The 14,477-nt window shown below is 49.2% G+C and overlaps 7 protein-coding genes across 7 annotated transcripts, besides 11 other annotated features; all 7 read right to left on the bottom strand.

The window, feature by feature from the left end:
- The first annotated feature begins 326 nt into the window (after positions 1 to 326).
- Positions 327 to 381: a microsatellite.
- A 148-nt stretch (positions 382 to 529) lies between these two features.
- Positions 530 to 1,918, bottom strand: Tco025E_05599 (serine/threonine-protein kinase HSL1,negative regulator of Swe1 kinase; the record flags this gene model as incomplete). The annotated part of the gene is made up of 1 exon (XM_029372492.1): positions 530 to 1,918. One exon carries the CDS (start codon positions 1,916 to 1,918, stop codon positions 530 to 532), a length of 1,389 nt encoding a protein of 462 aa, XP_029227392.1.
- A 31-nt stretch (positions 1,919 to 1,949) lies between these two features.
- Positions 1,950 to 1,977: a microsatellite.
- Positions 1,978 to 2,133: 156 nt separating this feature from the next.
- Positions 2,134 to 2,155: a microsatellite.
- A 78-nt stretch (positions 2,156 to 2,233) lies between these two features.
- Positions 2,234 to 2,251: a microsatellite.
- Positions 2,252 to 2,299: 48 nt separating this feature from the next.
- Tco025E_05600 (putative membrane associated protein) lies at positions 2,300 to 3,430 on the bottom strand (the record flags this gene model as incomplete). The annotated part of the gene is made up of 1 exon (XM_029372493.1): positions 2,300 to 3,430. One exon carries the CDS (start codon positions 3,428 to 3,430, stop codon positions 2,300 to 2,302), a length of 1,131 nt encoding a protein of 376 aa, XP_029227393.1.
- Positions 3,431 to 3,561: 131 nt separating this feature from the next.
- Positions 3,562 to 3,598: a sequence feature (A-rich).
- An 83-nt stretch (positions 3,599 to 3,681) lies between these two features.
- Positions 3,682 to 4,863, bottom strand: Tco025E_05601 (putative ubiquitin ligase; the record flags this gene model as incomplete). The annotated part of the gene is made up of 1 exon (XM_029372494.1): positions 3,682 to 4,863. One exon carries the CDS (start codon positions 4,861 to 4,863, stop codon positions 3,682 to 3,684), a length of 1,182 nt encoding a protein of 393 aa, XP_029227394.1.
- A 214-nt stretch (positions 4,864 to 5,077) lies between these two features.
- Positions 5,078 to 5,100: a microsatellite.
- A 183-nt stretch (positions 5,101 to 5,283) lies between these two features.
- On the bottom strand, positions 5,284 to 6,705 carry Tco025E_05602 (uncharacterized protein; the record flags this gene model as incomplete). The annotated part of the gene is made up of 1 exon (XM_029372495.1): positions 5,284 to 6,705. The coding sequence occupies one exon, from the start codon at positions 6,703 to 6,705 to the stop codon at positions 5,284 to 5,286; it is 1,422 nt and encodes a 473-aa protein (XP_029227395.1).
- Positions 6,706 to 6,754: 49 nt separating this feature from the next.
- Positions 6,755 to 6,801: a microsatellite.
- A 230-nt stretch (positions 6,802 to 7,031) lies between these two features.
- Positions 7,032 to 7,065: a microsatellite.
- A 19-nt stretch (positions 7,066 to 7,084) lies between these two features.
- Positions 7,085 to 7,705, bottom strand: Tco025E_05603 (uncharacterized protein; the record flags this gene model as incomplete). Its single annotated transcript, XM_029372496.1, has 1 exon — positions 7,085 to 7,705. The coding sequence occupies one exon, from the start codon at positions 7,703 to 7,705 to the stop codon at positions 7,085 to 7,087; it is 621 nt and encodes a 206-aa protein (XP_029227396.1).
- Positions 7,706 to 8,080: 375 nt separating this feature from the next.
- Positions 8,081 to 8,128: a microsatellite.
- A 69-nt stretch (positions 8,129 to 8,197) lies between these two features.
- Positions 8,198 to 8,770, bottom strand: Tco025E_05604 (uncharacterized protein; the record flags this gene model as incomplete). The annotated part of the gene is made up of 1 exon (XM_029372497.1): positions 8,198 to 8,770. One exon carries the CDS (start codon positions 8,768 to 8,770, stop codon positions 8,198 to 8,200), a length of 573 nt encoding a protein of 190 aa, XP_029227397.1.
- A 60-nt stretch (positions 8,771 to 8,830) lies between these two features.
- Positions 8,831 to 8,883: a microsatellite.
- Positions 8,884 to 8,943: 60 nt separating this feature from the next.
- Positions 8,944 to 8,964: a microsatellite.
- A 382-nt stretch (positions 8,965 to 9,346) lies between these two features.
- Tco025E_05605 (HIV-1 Vpr-binding protein) lies at positions 9,347 to 14,287 on the bottom strand (the record flags this gene model as incomplete). Its single annotated transcript, XM_029372498.1, has 1 exon — positions 9,347 to 14,287. One exon carries the CDS (start codon positions 14,285 to 14,287, stop codon positions 9,347 to 9,349), a length of 4,941 nt encoding a protein of 1,646 aa, XP_029227398.1.
- Between the last annotated feature and the right edge of the window lie 190 nt (positions 14,288 to 14,477).

Genomic DNA, 14,477 nt, shown 5'->3' on the forward strand with positions numbered 1-14,477 from the left:
CGGGGTGGAACCCACTTACAGGGAAGGCAGAAAGAGAAGAAAAAAAAAGCCCCGAGTGAAGATCACAATGAGACAGACTCCACTCCGCGAAGAAGAAGTGACAGAAACAAAAAACAAGATATGCGTCTTGATCTATATACATTGGCATCTTCTAGTCACACCAGATACATATTATACATCCATGCAGGTGCCTGTTATTTTTTTTCCTTCTCTTTACCTTTAAGGTGCTCGTTAGTTACCGTCCCTCCTGCATCCACCCACCAGGTATAGTCAAATTGCCCCTTCCTCCCCCCTGCTTCTCCACTGCTCCGCAGAGCATCGAAGGCATAGATATATAGATATACATATCTATACATATATACACATACATATATGTATATAGTACAAATCGGAGGCATCCACCCACGCAGTGTGCCAAAGAAGAGTCACAACCCTGGTAATAAGCCACGCTGAAGATGAATCCAAACCATAATAGGAAGCGGGAGGAAGTGAAAAAAAAAACACTCCACTAGGTGCAATTATTTTCACCTCAGTGTTCAACAAGCTTTGGGAGGTGTAACGACTTCCAAGAAGACACCGTGACACCATGGGCATTAGAAATCGCCGCACGCACCGCCATTTTTGCTTGCGTCTGGGTCAGCTGCAACGGCGGCGGTGCTGGTGGCCCCTCAAATGCGTCGGCAATCCACGGATGCCGCATCGCCTTGCGCGGGGGAACCCGATCTTCGGGGATCCAGCAGATAAACTGCCTGACAAAGCTAACAAAGCCATCATCTTCAGGAAGGCCAAGAAAGGCTGCCAAGGACTTTGTCCCTGGGTATCGTATCTTTCTTTTGCTGTTGGGAAACAACTTGGGGGCATGACCCGCATTGGCGTCAAACAGTTCGTGTCTGCGCGGGGATTGAAGTATGAGCTCATCCGGAGGGGTGCCAAGGTACTCCATGATGCAAGCCAGCTGGTCCTGTTCACTCTCTCCCGGAAAAATGGGAATTCCTGTGGCAAGTTCGCATAGAACACAGCCATAACTCCAAAGGTCTATGTGTTTGGTATACGAACGGCCTAGGATCACCTCAGGGGCACGGTAAAACCGAGACTGAATGTATGTGTAGATGCGGGCATTTTCGAAGCAGGAAGATCCAAAATCAATTACCTTTACAGCTGCCCTGTCAGGTGTTTTAAGGAGTATGTTTTCTGGCTTCAAGTCACAATGAATAATATTCTCACGCCATATGTACGAAAGCGAGACTAACAAACTGGCGGCAATCCTGCGGACGACACTCAATGATAACGGACGAAAATTACGTTGTTTGAGGTGCTCGTAGAGATTCAGCGACAAAAGCTCGTAGGTAATACACACGTGCGAACGAAATGTAAAACTATCGAGCATTTGAACTATACCGTAAATTCCGTTGGGATCACCCCGTCGAAGATGCGATAGAATTTGCACCTCAATTTTTGCCTGTGATAGAAACCGCTTCTTGTTTCGTATAATCTTCAGTGCAACCGTCGTGCCCTTGTGGTGGTCCGCAACCTTAACAACCTGACCAAAGGACCCACTCCCCAGGGCACCTAGCACCTCATAGCGGTAGGCTATATGGTCATGAAGCCTGATTGTATAGTCCCCGCGTTCGTCATCGTAACCGCTATTGTAACTGCCCTCTACAGGGGCCTGAATTTTCCGCTCGCAATTCTGTCCAGTGTAGTACACCTCCGAGTACCCTTGAATTTCGTTTTTCTCGTATTCCGTCAAGTGAGTGGCACGATAGTCCGCTGAGGGTGCCGCCTTGCTAATCGTGGACGTTCCTCGCAGATTGGCAAAGCCGGGGTTTCTAGTCGGCGGCAGACGAAGCCGCGGCTTGTTATAATAGCGGAAAGGACCCGGCAGTGTATCCCCCTGCAGTTTGTGTGTGCTGTACATCGTATCCCGTCAACTTGGTCCTTCCTTCAGCTTTTTTTTTGGTTTGTTTGTTTGCTTTGCGCTTCTCGATGGCCAGATGGATGTGTTATAGATCGCAGTGTCTACTGCTACGCTCTGCACCCCGGTAAGAGGTGGGAGAAGAACCAGGTGGGCTTACCTCTGTTAGGGGGAAAACAAGAGAGACCTTACCTTTCCTGCAAGGCGAAAAAAAAACAAGAGAGAGAGAGAGAGAGAGAGGACAAAAATAAAAATCAAACGACATGCAATCTCTGCAGCCCACACGTGTGTCTTCGGCGCCCCGCCCCAGAGAACATTCTCCTCCTCCTCCTCCTCAGGGAGACCTCTTCGCCCTCCCTCTCGCTCCAGCGCCCAACGCGTGGATCAGGCCAGAGTGTCCTCGAGACACCCCACCACCGCCTCCAGCGTGGCATACCAAGACATCCACTCACTCGGCTCCCGCATGGGATCGGGCTCACGGAGGGTGAAGAAGCGCTCGGAATATTCCTCAAACCCAATCACCGCCAGTGCATGTTCGGATGCATGGGCGCCACACGGCAACAGAATCGGTGGGCTGTTGCCAATAATGGCGCCAAGCGAAGACGTGGGCGCGGTCGAGTACTCCACGTGATATCCCAACATATACCACAAAACCTCAGCCGCGGCCACGAATTCCTGACACGTTTGGCACCCACTACAAAATGCAACATGACTGTACTCCATCATGACCCTCATATTGTTACACCGAATTCTTCGAATGTTAGGGTCCTCTGGCGTTGTGCGCAGGGCCCGCACAAGCTGAAGCATGTTTCCCGCCAGAACTTTCCGAAACGGCTCTGGAACACGCAGCAACACGGCCTCGATGCCGTCAACCCCGCAATGGCTAGAGGCCTCCATTAACCTCCTGTGTTCATCGCTGCGACGCTGCACCTCCGCCTCCCATTTCGCTGCCTCTCTCGCCTTCAACATTTGCTGAATACTAGTCTTATCGGTTTGTTTGGCTTGCATCAGCGTCTCACGTGACTGCTTCTCTTCCGCTCCATAAACGGCGCGCGTTTCTGTTTCAAATAGAAACAAATCCGAAAAGTTTGTCGCAAGGCGTTTTTGCCAGGCCTCTGTTTGCGCACGGCGCAGCAAATGCTGGCTATACGCATTTTCCGCCCACGCTATGGATGGGCACTCCTCGAGGCTTAGTTTATCCTCCGAGAGAAGCATCTCCTTCACCAAGCCCCCGAAGAGGCATCCAACCACCTCGCACATATCCTCAAGGAGCTGCTTTATCGCCGCGCACATTGCCTCATTGTATATTTGGCGATTAGGGTCCGTTTCGGTGGCCTTGCGGAATATTTTCAGCAGTCGCGGCCGGGCGTTCGCAACGAGTGTTTGAATTGACACTGAAAGGGCATGCAACGCCTCGGCGTCCTCCTCGTCGCCGGCCGCAAAATTGCGGTTCAGCAACGTGACCTCCTCCCGCAGCTGAGACACCAGGGCGCAGAGCTTTTTGTACTCCGTCATGGCCGGGGTGAGGGGAGGGGAGGGGAGGGGGGAGTGCCGGTGGCGTCCACAAATTCCCGCGCCGCCACCAACCCTATCAACGTCTCCTCTTCCTCCCCCTACTGAGTGCAACGGCAGAATAACCAGGAGGCAAAAATAAAAACAAAAAAAATGAAAAATAAAAATGAATCGAAGTGGGTGCGCCAACGACGGAGGTGCAAAAATTCACCCCACTCACCTTCCGTTAACACCCAACTGCCTCAAGGAACAGGCTACTCGCCACTTATCTTTTCCTCACCAAGCTGCAATCGAATGACCTGCGCCAGCGAGTCCACAAAGTAGTCATTGTTAACAATGGCCATGTATGGGTTCACAGCAACGCAATATTTACGCTCAGTTGCGGCATCGGTGATGCCTTTCCCCGTCGCTATATCGCGCAGGTCCACAATCGATTTTTCCTCCCCAATAAAGATGTTGTCGTCAAAGAAGGCGTAGAACCGCGGCGTAATGGAGTTCGCCCCAGCAGAGGAAGAGGTAATGGCCACCGGAAACACCTTCCCTCCAGAACGTCGTTCGGCTCCACTGGCCCAAAACGGGTAGTAGTCTACAATTCCACCGATGTTGTTCGATGCTGAAGTGTACTCCCAAAGTTTATCGTGCAACAGCTGGAAATTTGTTTGGTGAACCTCTTTGCAGGACGGCATCGCTGACAGCTGCGCCAGGACTTCGGACGGAGGGAGTGTCTCTGTCCCCTCCGGATACTTTACCACAGAAGGCTTGTCTGGCCCAAGACAGAAAAAGAGCTGATCCTCCGCGCGAAAAATACACCCTGTCGCCTCAGGAACGTACTTCTCTTTCAAGTCCTTAAGCACTGCCCCCCGTGGCTGGTAAACATGCTCGCCAAAGACAAACTGTCGCCACTCCCGCAGCACATTAGCCATGTCGTTGCCGAAGGTCCGAAATATCAGTGTAAACGGCCAATTTAGCTCGGAGAGGGTGTTCACAAGTTGAAAAAAAGCTGGAATCATGGAATGATTTGGTGTGGCGGTCAAGACCCTCCTCTGTTCCTCAACATGGCGCATGTACTTTTCGCCCGGCTGGCCAGCGTGCGTGAAGACCCGCACCATCGCCCTCCGCCTCGCAGCAATTTCGCGCCACATGCGGTCTCGCTCCGACTTTGGGCGCTCCTGCATGCCCGGAGGCTCGGCATGTAAATCATCCACGTACTTCTCGAACGTTATCAAACCAGAACGATCTCCCTCCTCCTGAGGCCCAAGAACAGCCACCCACTTGTCTCCGTCGCAGCGCCCCAAGACGTTCGCTGCGACGTTGCCGTTAAGCGCATCCTCCAGTGTTCGCCCGCCGGCGGAATCAAACTGAATGATCGTCCTGTTGATGTCCATGTGGATCACCAAAGGCCGTCGCGGGCATCGCTCCAGAAACGCGCGCGACATCCGCCGTGCAAAGAGATGTGGAACTAACGCAATAACCCAGAAAACGCAAATCGCAAAAAAAACAAAAAATAGTGCAGGCACGCAGAGAGATAAAAAACTCTCTCGCCGAACAACAATCGGCGTCAGTCAACACGGAGCCGCCCTTCACAAATTAAAAAAAAATGCAAATACTACTGATGGTCGCCAATGCCCAAAGCCCACTTCAAAAAAAAACATAATAATAATAATAATGATAATGACACTAGTTTGGGACGAGAGACTCTGCCATACGCACACACCGAGAGAGGGTAATAGCGTGGAGGGGGAAAAAATGGACAAAAAAAAAATGGGTGTGCGTGTAAAACTAATGCAGCGAGCACCAAAAAATAATAATAATAACGAAAACGATAGCAAAAAAACATGTATTGTCCGCTATTAGCATTAAAGGTCGTCATCATCAAGAACGATAGCTGGTGGTCCGGCCACCTTTACAGGAGGAGGTGCGGGGGGGAGAAGCTCCTCATCGGAATCATCGTCCAGCGTCAGTTCCATGCGGGGAGGCAGAGGAAGATGAATGTCGTCGTCATCGTCGTCGTCACTCAGCGTGACACCAACTGCAGCTTTGCCAGTGGGATATGCGGCCTTCGGGGTAAGCGTGTCCAATGCAGCATCAGTCCCAACCGCAGGGGACGCCGTGTCTAATTGCGAAGCGGCGTCGAGAATCTTTCGACAGTGAGTGGCATCCGAGACCCCAAAGGTCATTAAATCTGATACATCCATGCACTGCAGAACATCTAAATCAACGTGCTGACTCAGCAGCCTTGGAGCATACTCCGACAGTCCAATCGTCAGGAGTAGTGCTGTGAGTGGGTCTGCGGGGCCAGGGGTGGCGGCTTCGGTGAGGAGAGACTTGTCAACCGCAGGTGTTCGATCTTCCCCATTTGTGTTCAGGCCATTGTTGCTGCCTGCACCTGCTCCATCCCTGTTCGCGTCAATCACCTGACGAAGACGCATCTTGGTGGTTGGTGAAACAACATGAAGTTTATACCCCTCATCTCCACTGAGCCGCAGCTGCTGCGACTCCGCAAGTACCTCAGCCGTGGGAACGTTGATGGGCATGACGCTGAGACTTTTGCCTGTTGTCACAGAAAACAGCCTAGCAAGAATGGAGGCCACTTGCGTGCCTCCCGAAAAATCCTTCACCACAATGTCGGGCTCTGGGGACTTTACATGCACGGCAAAAAAGGTCGCCTCAGGACCCTGATAGATCCTTCGAATGTGACTGATAAGGCTGCAATACAGAATGGTGGCGTTGTGGGTAAAAATATAAATTGCCTTGTCCCCCACCACAAGATGGTGGCGCGCCGGATGGCTCTCCTTTCCCGTAGTGGCGGTTACAAGTGTGACGGTTGCAAAAAAGTGGATGACGGCCTTCTCCAGCACCGCAAACCTGAACAAGTGCTCCAGCGGCACCTGCGCAAAAGGCAAGCTTGTCCGTGGATCGATGAAGGGAAGGCCAAAGTTCAACGGTTCCATGAGTCCAGCGGCCGCGCAGACGCTCCGAATGGCTTGGTGCCACTCCTCAAACACTTCACGCGTTGGCATGCGGAGAGTCCACTGATCCTCCTTGCCGTCTTCATGTTTCCCGTCGATCATCAGCGTAAACAGGTCGGACGCCTTCACCTCCATCACCTGGCAGCACCGCGCCACCTTTGTGACGATGAGGGCACCCTTCGGGGGCTTGCACTCATCCTCGGCGTACGACAGCCTGCGCGACTCCGGATCAAAGGTCACGTACCGCTTTTTAAAAGCTTTGGTGAAGAAAGCGGTCTGTCGCTCGCACCAAACCGCTAGCGTCTCCATACCCTGCTAAACACACGCTCGCTCTGTTCCTTTTGTGTTTACGTTCTACTTTGTTCTTGTTTTTGTTTTTGTTCTTCTTTTTTTTGTTTTTTTTGTATCGCGCTTAGTGGCGCCGGTGGTGAAAGGGGCACTACTTGCTTTGGTACTTCGAAAGAGTAAACCAAAGGGCATGTCGAGAATGCAACCGCCGAAGACGCGCGCGCCGCAGAGGATGGGAGCCGCTACAACTCAAGCAGCACTGCCCGCCGCAATGGAACGTGCGCCCACGGAAAAAAAACACAGCAGCGCCGCGGATTCCCCGCGGCACACACGGGAAAGGAGCAGTGTTTCTTTTTCTTTTTCTTTTTTCCTTCTTCTTCTCTGTCACGCTTGTGCGACTTTACCGCACAAAGGTTTCCTGCAGCCGCAACGGATGCAGTCCAGTAATGCGAGGGAAAATCTCGAGAAAGTACCAAAGAATGTGCCCAACAAAGTGCTCCACCACGATAAGCCGAATGCTTCGCTGCACGTCAAACATGATGGCAGTGGCGAGGAAAAAAAACGGCAACAGTCGCACTGGAATCGTCACCAAGAAAAAAACGTTCACTTCCAGGTCCGGCAGCAGGCGAGAGAAGAGGTACGCCAAGGCGTTGCAAAGCGAAAAACTCAAATAGGGGGTATCCACAACACGAAGAATTCGAAAGAGCAGCAGATGCGACATCGCCGCGAAGAGGGTGACGCAGTAGTCTATTTTTCTTCGGTGAAAGTATTGCACCTCGATGCTGCTACTCACCACACACAGCCAGTGGAGTTCCAGAATGCTGTTTAGGTCAAGTTGGCCAAAGTAGAAAAAGTTGGTAATCAGCCGCCAGTACTGTTTCTCCTGGAACACAAGCAGCGGACTAAAGACAATTTCGACCGGATGCACCACGCCAAAGGACACCAGCACCACGGAGGCTATTGACAGCAGCAGCAAGGCCCTCGTCACGAGGGGAATGCCGTGGAAGATCTCAAAATCCATCGCGGATGCAAAGAGAAAAAAAAAGAGTAGCGTAAATTGCGTGGTGGCACGGCAGGCCTCACCGCCTTCTCAGCCCCCCTCCCCCACCCCTCACTCCCCCGCTATATATCGCTCTGTGTTAGTTTATGGGAGCTCCCTTCAGCGCCCTGGATGCGCAGGCTGTGGCTACGGAAACAAAAAGAAAAAGAAAAAGAGAAGAGGCCCCAGCTACTAGGTAAAAAAAAAACAGCAATAAACAAACGGAAGCCAATAAAACAAGAATAAAAGTCACCACCCGGACCGCCACGGAAATGTCGATAGTTGCGTCGCCATGGCAGCGACAAATAACACGATTTTCCATTTCTTTTACCCTCTCTTTCAGTGTTTGGCTTTTCATTCCTTTCGCCTCTTCTTTCGCCTTCCCCCCGTTCCCTTCTCCTCCCTCCGGTGTGTGCATGGGAAAGAGTGGGGGAGGCAGAGAAAAGAAAGGTAGCCGTGGGGGAGGGCGTGGCTTCAACGAAGAAATAGGAGCGCTGCCGACTCCCCGGCGATCAGTCCATCCCCCACCCAGCAAACAGAAAACAAGCCCTCATCCCACCGGTCAAATGCCTCGGCACGGCCGCGGAAGCATATCGCAAGCGTCACCAGCCCCAATAGCACTGGAACCAGCACACAGCTAGCCAGAAGGGCCCCCGTGGCGACGCGACGCTCACGAATCTGCGTGAAACCCACCACCGTCGCCCAGGCGAGCAACACACCGACCAGGCGGAGGTGCCACTGAAGGATGAAAAGAAGCCATTCCCGCCCATCATCATGAAACTGCAGCAAAAAAAGTGCTGTGAAAAAGCAGCAAAGAATCAATAAAAGCATCGGCCATGATATCAGGACGTCTCGCAGTCGAAGCTGCCGTGTGGATCTCCGTGACGCCATCCTTGATAGGTTGCTCAAGCCCTCGTTAATGAATGTATCGTACTTCTGCTCCAGTTGTTGCAGCATCTTCACTTCCTCGGCCTGTATTTTCCCAGCCTCCTTTTTGGCGCGCAGGAGATCTAAACTGTACTCATCGTCTCGCGTGAACTCGGGCATTGCCACCACCGCATCCCACAGCCTATGCCCTGTATGAGCCCTTCGCTTTGCAAAAGGGCTAAAATAAAAACAAAACAATTAAAAAATAAAAATAAAAAATAAAAAATAAACAAGCCCCGGCAAAAGATTCAACATCAGATACAATAGCAACAGAGTCAAAAAAAAAACTTTCAATATATATATATGTATATATAAACAGATGTCAAAGCCATTACTTCAGAGACAGGTCTCGCTACTCCTCTGCAATGCCACATTTCGCCGCTGAAGCGTGAGCCAGCACAACATGATCCATGCATGCGCCAAAGGTATCCAAGGCAAAATCATAAAATATTCAACGCACACGCACACACGACTCTCCTCCGGCGTCGGGGAGACGCAGATACAAGAACGGCTTGCGATGTGGCGAGGGGTAAAAAAAAAGAACGAAATGGAAACAAGAACACACACACACATATATATATATAAAACAAGTGAAAAAAAAACATCTATTGTATGCATTGTGACATGGGAGGAGTTATTCGTTTGTCTTTTATTTCTTATTTTCTTTTCCTTCGCTCCTGAAAGATATTATCCCCTTTACGTGGAACTCATCGATCCGTCAGAACTCGTCTCCGTCCCTTCCGCCACCTCCCCGGACTCTTCACCCTCCATCGTGTCGTCCTCTGTGGCCAGCGGCGTGCCATTCTCGACAGAAGCGCGTGTGTCGTCGGAAGTTGACCCACTCACGGTCCTCGTGTCGTTGGATTCGCTTGTTTGCCCCTGCCGCGCAACGCCACTGCTGTCATCGTCGCTCTCCTCGTCTGTCTCATCCGCGTCGCTGGAAGACCAGAAACTGTCTCGGTCCAATTCGTCCTCGTCAACGTCCTCGTCCACCCCAATATCTTCCTCACTCGCATGGTCGCCACTGCCGCGAGGGAAGGAGAAGCTCTGCTGCCCAGGGAGTGGCCCAGACGAGGCTGAAAACATCCGCACTACAGGCTCTACGTCTGGGGCAACAATGGCAGCGCAGTACCTCCCCGAGGGGTCAATGGCGAACTCTCTAAAGGGTGGACGAAGCTCGGTGGAAAAAATCGTCTCAAGGGTGTGGCTTTCCACAACAGAGAGAACTGGGCAGTCAGAGTTTTCACTAAGTGACACACTGCGAAAACTGTAAATCACTTCACCAAATGGATTAACATGAAAACTACTAGTCTTTTTAAAGTCAGGCACCGTTTGTAGCATTGTTAAGGTCCGTAAATCCCAAATTTTCTCATCAATAAGCACGAGCAGGTTAGAAGGATGAAAGGCATTGCAAAAGGACTCCGTAAACCTGTCAAAACGGTAGATTGGCTTGTCACCACAACGAATATCCCACAGAACGGCGTCACTGAGAATAAGCTGTGAAAAGGCATCAAATGTAGCCACATTGTCCCAGTTTTCTCCAACCCATGACGGGTCACTGAATTGGCGCACCTCTTGCTGAGCCGAGATATCATAAAGACGGCATGTGTGAGGTTCATGACACGTAGTGAGTAGAAACTCATTGGAAGTAGAAAATCGCGCAGCACGGCTATCCTCCACAGAGTATTTGACGACTGGAAGCGTATCACGCCGCATAACAGCTACGGTGTCTTCGCTGCTCAATATCGCAAGCATCTCCCCGTTACCAGACACAAAAACGCCAGCCACACTATTGTTGTCAAAGACAAGGTGCTGTTCCAGTAGTTTTTCCCCAGAAGAATCATCTGGAAATGTATCAAAAAGGGCAATCGCTCCTTCTGTTGTTCCCACAATTAATGTGTCCCCCCCATCACAGAATGCGATCGCCTCTCCTTGCATTCCATCATCATCACACGAGATATCAAACAAATGCCCTGGGTGTCGGTAGATAAAATGATTTTCATTATTTCTCATTCGTAAGGAAAAGTCACTACCCATTTTTTTAGCTAGCCCACGGCTAAACGCATTGCGTGTGTGGTCAACAGCAGTCAATGGGTAATACACATGACTTTTGCGCAAATCAAATTGAGGAAGGGTAGAAATCGGGTTGGTACAATTCTCATGTTGTTGTCGCAAATACGAGCGTATGATACCGTCAAGGGTAGGTGCACCAATGGTCGGCAAGGCCGCGACATCTGTAGTCGCATGCATCGATGTTTGCAGGTGCGAGGCATCTGAGGAAAGGTGGGCATCATGGCGCAGAACTGAAGCTGAATTTTGCAACCCCTCAGATTCCAAGTAACGGGAAATGAGTTCCAACAAAGATTCCCGTGAATAACTAATGTGTGAACGAGCAATAATGGCTTGTCGTCGTTCCAATTCCAGAGAATCTACAGAAACCGTTAAAGCGGCCTGATTCGCTTTGTCAAGGATAAAACATTTAACGTTTTCCATAAAACGACCTGTTGCATGTACATCGCTCGTAGTATGACGAGACCCCATCATGGAAATAAATTCCTTTTGAACATCCTCGTATTGTTTCAACAATTCCCTGGCCACTAAACTCACTCCTAGAGCGTCAAAAAGGAGACTCGTGTCAGCATAACGTCGCAGAGTTACCATCAACTGTAGAGCCCGAGCGATGACTGGAAAAATATGAAGTTTGGCTGACATCGCTGCATCCTTTCTAATCTTCAAAACCTCCAACAAGGTTCGAACACCATCGCTGGCCCTGATTATACTACAGATCTGATTAAATGCAGCTACAGATGCCTCATCAGTTTTATCAATGGGAGGCACTGTTAGATGCAACAAGATCTGCAACGCGGTAGCCACACATGGAATTAAGTGTGATTCACGAGACGTATTCCCGTTTCGAGACGCAGCAGCCAAATCGCTCACTATCATAATCAAATGCACAATTCCAGACTCCGGGTACCGTGCATCTGCAATTAAGGGACGGACAAAAGGAACCACCGACAAAACACACAGAACATTCAAGGAAGCCGCAAGCAACTCCCAACGACCCTGAGTAAAGTAGAATTGGGTACATCGAAGTAAAAGTTGGTGAAAATTGTTTTCAATTAAAGTTCGGAAAATCACCAGTCTCTCTCGCGTCAATAGGCTGTGAACAGTTTCAATCGACACGTCAGGAATAGATGCGGAAGTAAAAGAAAGAAAACTCAATATCCATTCAACTGTTGCTGGTTCCCGAGGTAACGACGTCCCCTGAGAAGAATTCGTTACAAGAGCTGATAAAAACTGGTGTTTTCGAAAGAGAACTCTTGTGCAAAGCATCAAATGAGAGACTAGATAGACGTAAAAACACTTTAGTGCAGCCAGCGTCAAGCCCGGATAAAAAACATCAAATTGTTCTTCTGAGCTGTTTAACAGTCGTTCGATTGTACTCATAGTTGCCTGTGGACCCCCGTGCATGTCAAAGAATGAAATAACACAAGGAAAGCTCAAAGCCTGAAAAAGAAAACCACCAGCACTACTTTGTACATCTTGACTAGAGGCATTTTTCCAATGATGCAGAATAAAACTCATCACGGGTTCAAAATACTCTCCATGGTTTCGAAGAAGTTTTTCAAAAACGGAGCTTCTTGCGAGTTGAGACAACACAATACAGCATCCATAGTTAGTTGAAACTTCTAGATTTGCGTCAATCAACGTCATAATCCGTCTCAATCCGCCTAATTCAAGGAAAACCAACGCCAATTTCCTATGGGAAAGCAAGGCATTCAACACCCAACCTACCCTTGCTACAATTTCCCTCGTCTGACGATAGTGCTCCTTCGTATTATGCAATATTGTGTCCCATCGCAAACGTATTTCTAATGCATCTTCATCCACAGCCCCATCTTCTTCTTCCATTCCCAAAAGGGTCCTTTCTCGGGCATCGGCATTTTTTTCAGCAGTTATCGCCTTCGCCGCGGCAGCAGCTAAATCAACACTATCCAGAACCTGAATCATGGATTCAATCGCCTGAAACTGAAGTGCTGGGAGTATGGCCTCTCGTTGATGACAAATAGCTCCTATAACGGCGCAATTTAACATAAATTCCTCCAGTTTAAAGTCAATATCCTCTGCCCTCATGGTTTTCATGGTTAAAAATCGTTGCCATAAAACAACTTCATCATGCGGTTTTTTGTATTTGTAACGGAAAACACGAGGCTTGGTATCGTTATCCGCAGCAGAATCCACATTTCTTAGCCATTTAACTAAAATTTCATCCGTGGTTGTTACTCCCAAGACTTCACCAACATCACAATCCTCAGCCTGATTTTCAAAACCCCATGCAGGGCCTCGACCCACTTTCTCCCCTTTTTGTGGTTGCCAATATTCAATTTCTTCCTGGTAGTCTGTTTCTCGGTTCGCTCCTTCCAATCTCCTCCTCTTAGCTGGACGCTCTGCCGATTCACCCTCTTGATTCTCACGTGCATTCTTTATTCTTGAAAATAGATGTTTTTCATACCCCGTATTAGTTATTTCCCGTTCTCGTATTTGTATTTCGGAAGCAGTGTCCATCCGTGCATTCGCGGTGTCTGAGGATGGACTATCATTATTCATTGGGGCTGATGCTGAACTTGAGGGCGGTGCCACTCCTGCAGCAGTAGTTGTATTTCTACCCACAACCTCTGGTGACGCCCTTCTCGAGCTAATAGGCGAAGTCGGATTACTCTGGATTACGGCGGAGTAATACCTAAATGGTGAACCCTTGCCCTCTCGAGGGTTTGTGAGGTTTTGTTTCCCAGGATAACCAAAAATTCGATGAACAAGGTGCCTGCTCCGCTGCAACAAAATCTGAGGAAGCTGCTGGCTAAGAGCTTCAACTATGGCTTGGTCATCTTGTTCGAGCATGCTAAACGATAATGATAGTGCCAAGAGGCGCTTTCGCCTATTTTCCTCCTCAACAATAACCTTACAAAGGTCATACATGGACAAAGGATCCAAAAAACTCTCGCGTGAACCCTCCACAACCAACAAGGCAGCAAAATTGGCAAGAATCTGGGACTTCTCCAGAGTCTTGATGTGTTGGGACATGATCTGCTTCAGAGGCTCGTTTTCACTATTCGTAAAGGTGTCTGCAAGCTGCATGTTGATATTTATCAATTCACCCATGTATTCGCAAAAAGCAGTGTTATGATGAATTGTATGAGTAAGAGACTCAAATGGTAGCCGATCATGCAGGTTCAATGTATCAGTGTACACATCGGCACATTGCTGATGCTCTTCATGAAGCAATTTAGCCATACGCCCCCAGAGAAAAAGGTGAATTTCATCATATTGTCGCAAGAGTGACACCGTGCTTTCCATGGTATTTTCGTTATTTACAGCTAGTGACTGCAACTCCGAAGAAGTTCCATTCAACAGGCTCTGTATGTTTTGTGCAACCACCTTCATTTGCTTTTGTACCTTTAACAAGCGCTTCATAAGCTCTTTGACAAGGTCAATAGATGGACTTCCCACTATCATGTCCTCCTCATCATACGAGAAAACCTCCGTATCGTGCTGATCGCTGCCGTACGATGAACCAAGAGCCTCATTGTCCCTGCCATCATCTATTTGTGGTGGGTCGACTTCAGCATCGTTCATCCCTAACAGAGCCCGATGCATATTTATATTCAACGTGGATTGTAAAGGAATAACGTTTCTCAAGGACTAAAAAAAAAAAACGTCAGTCCTATGAAAAGGAAAGAGGAAAAAAAACACAAACAAGGAAGAAAACGTGGGAAAATGGTCAAAAACATAGAACATCAACATGTCACAGAGTAATTTAGGAAAA

The sequence above is a fragment of the Trypanosoma conorhini genome (assembly GCF_003719485.1).
Source record: "Trypanosoma conorhini strain 025E chromosome Unknown Tco_14.4_contig_00335, whole genome shotgun sequence".
In the NCBI taxonomy this organism is placed as follows: Eukaryota; Euglenozoa; class Kinetoplastea; order Trypanosomatida; family Trypanosomatidae; genus Trypanosoma; species Trypanosoma conorhini.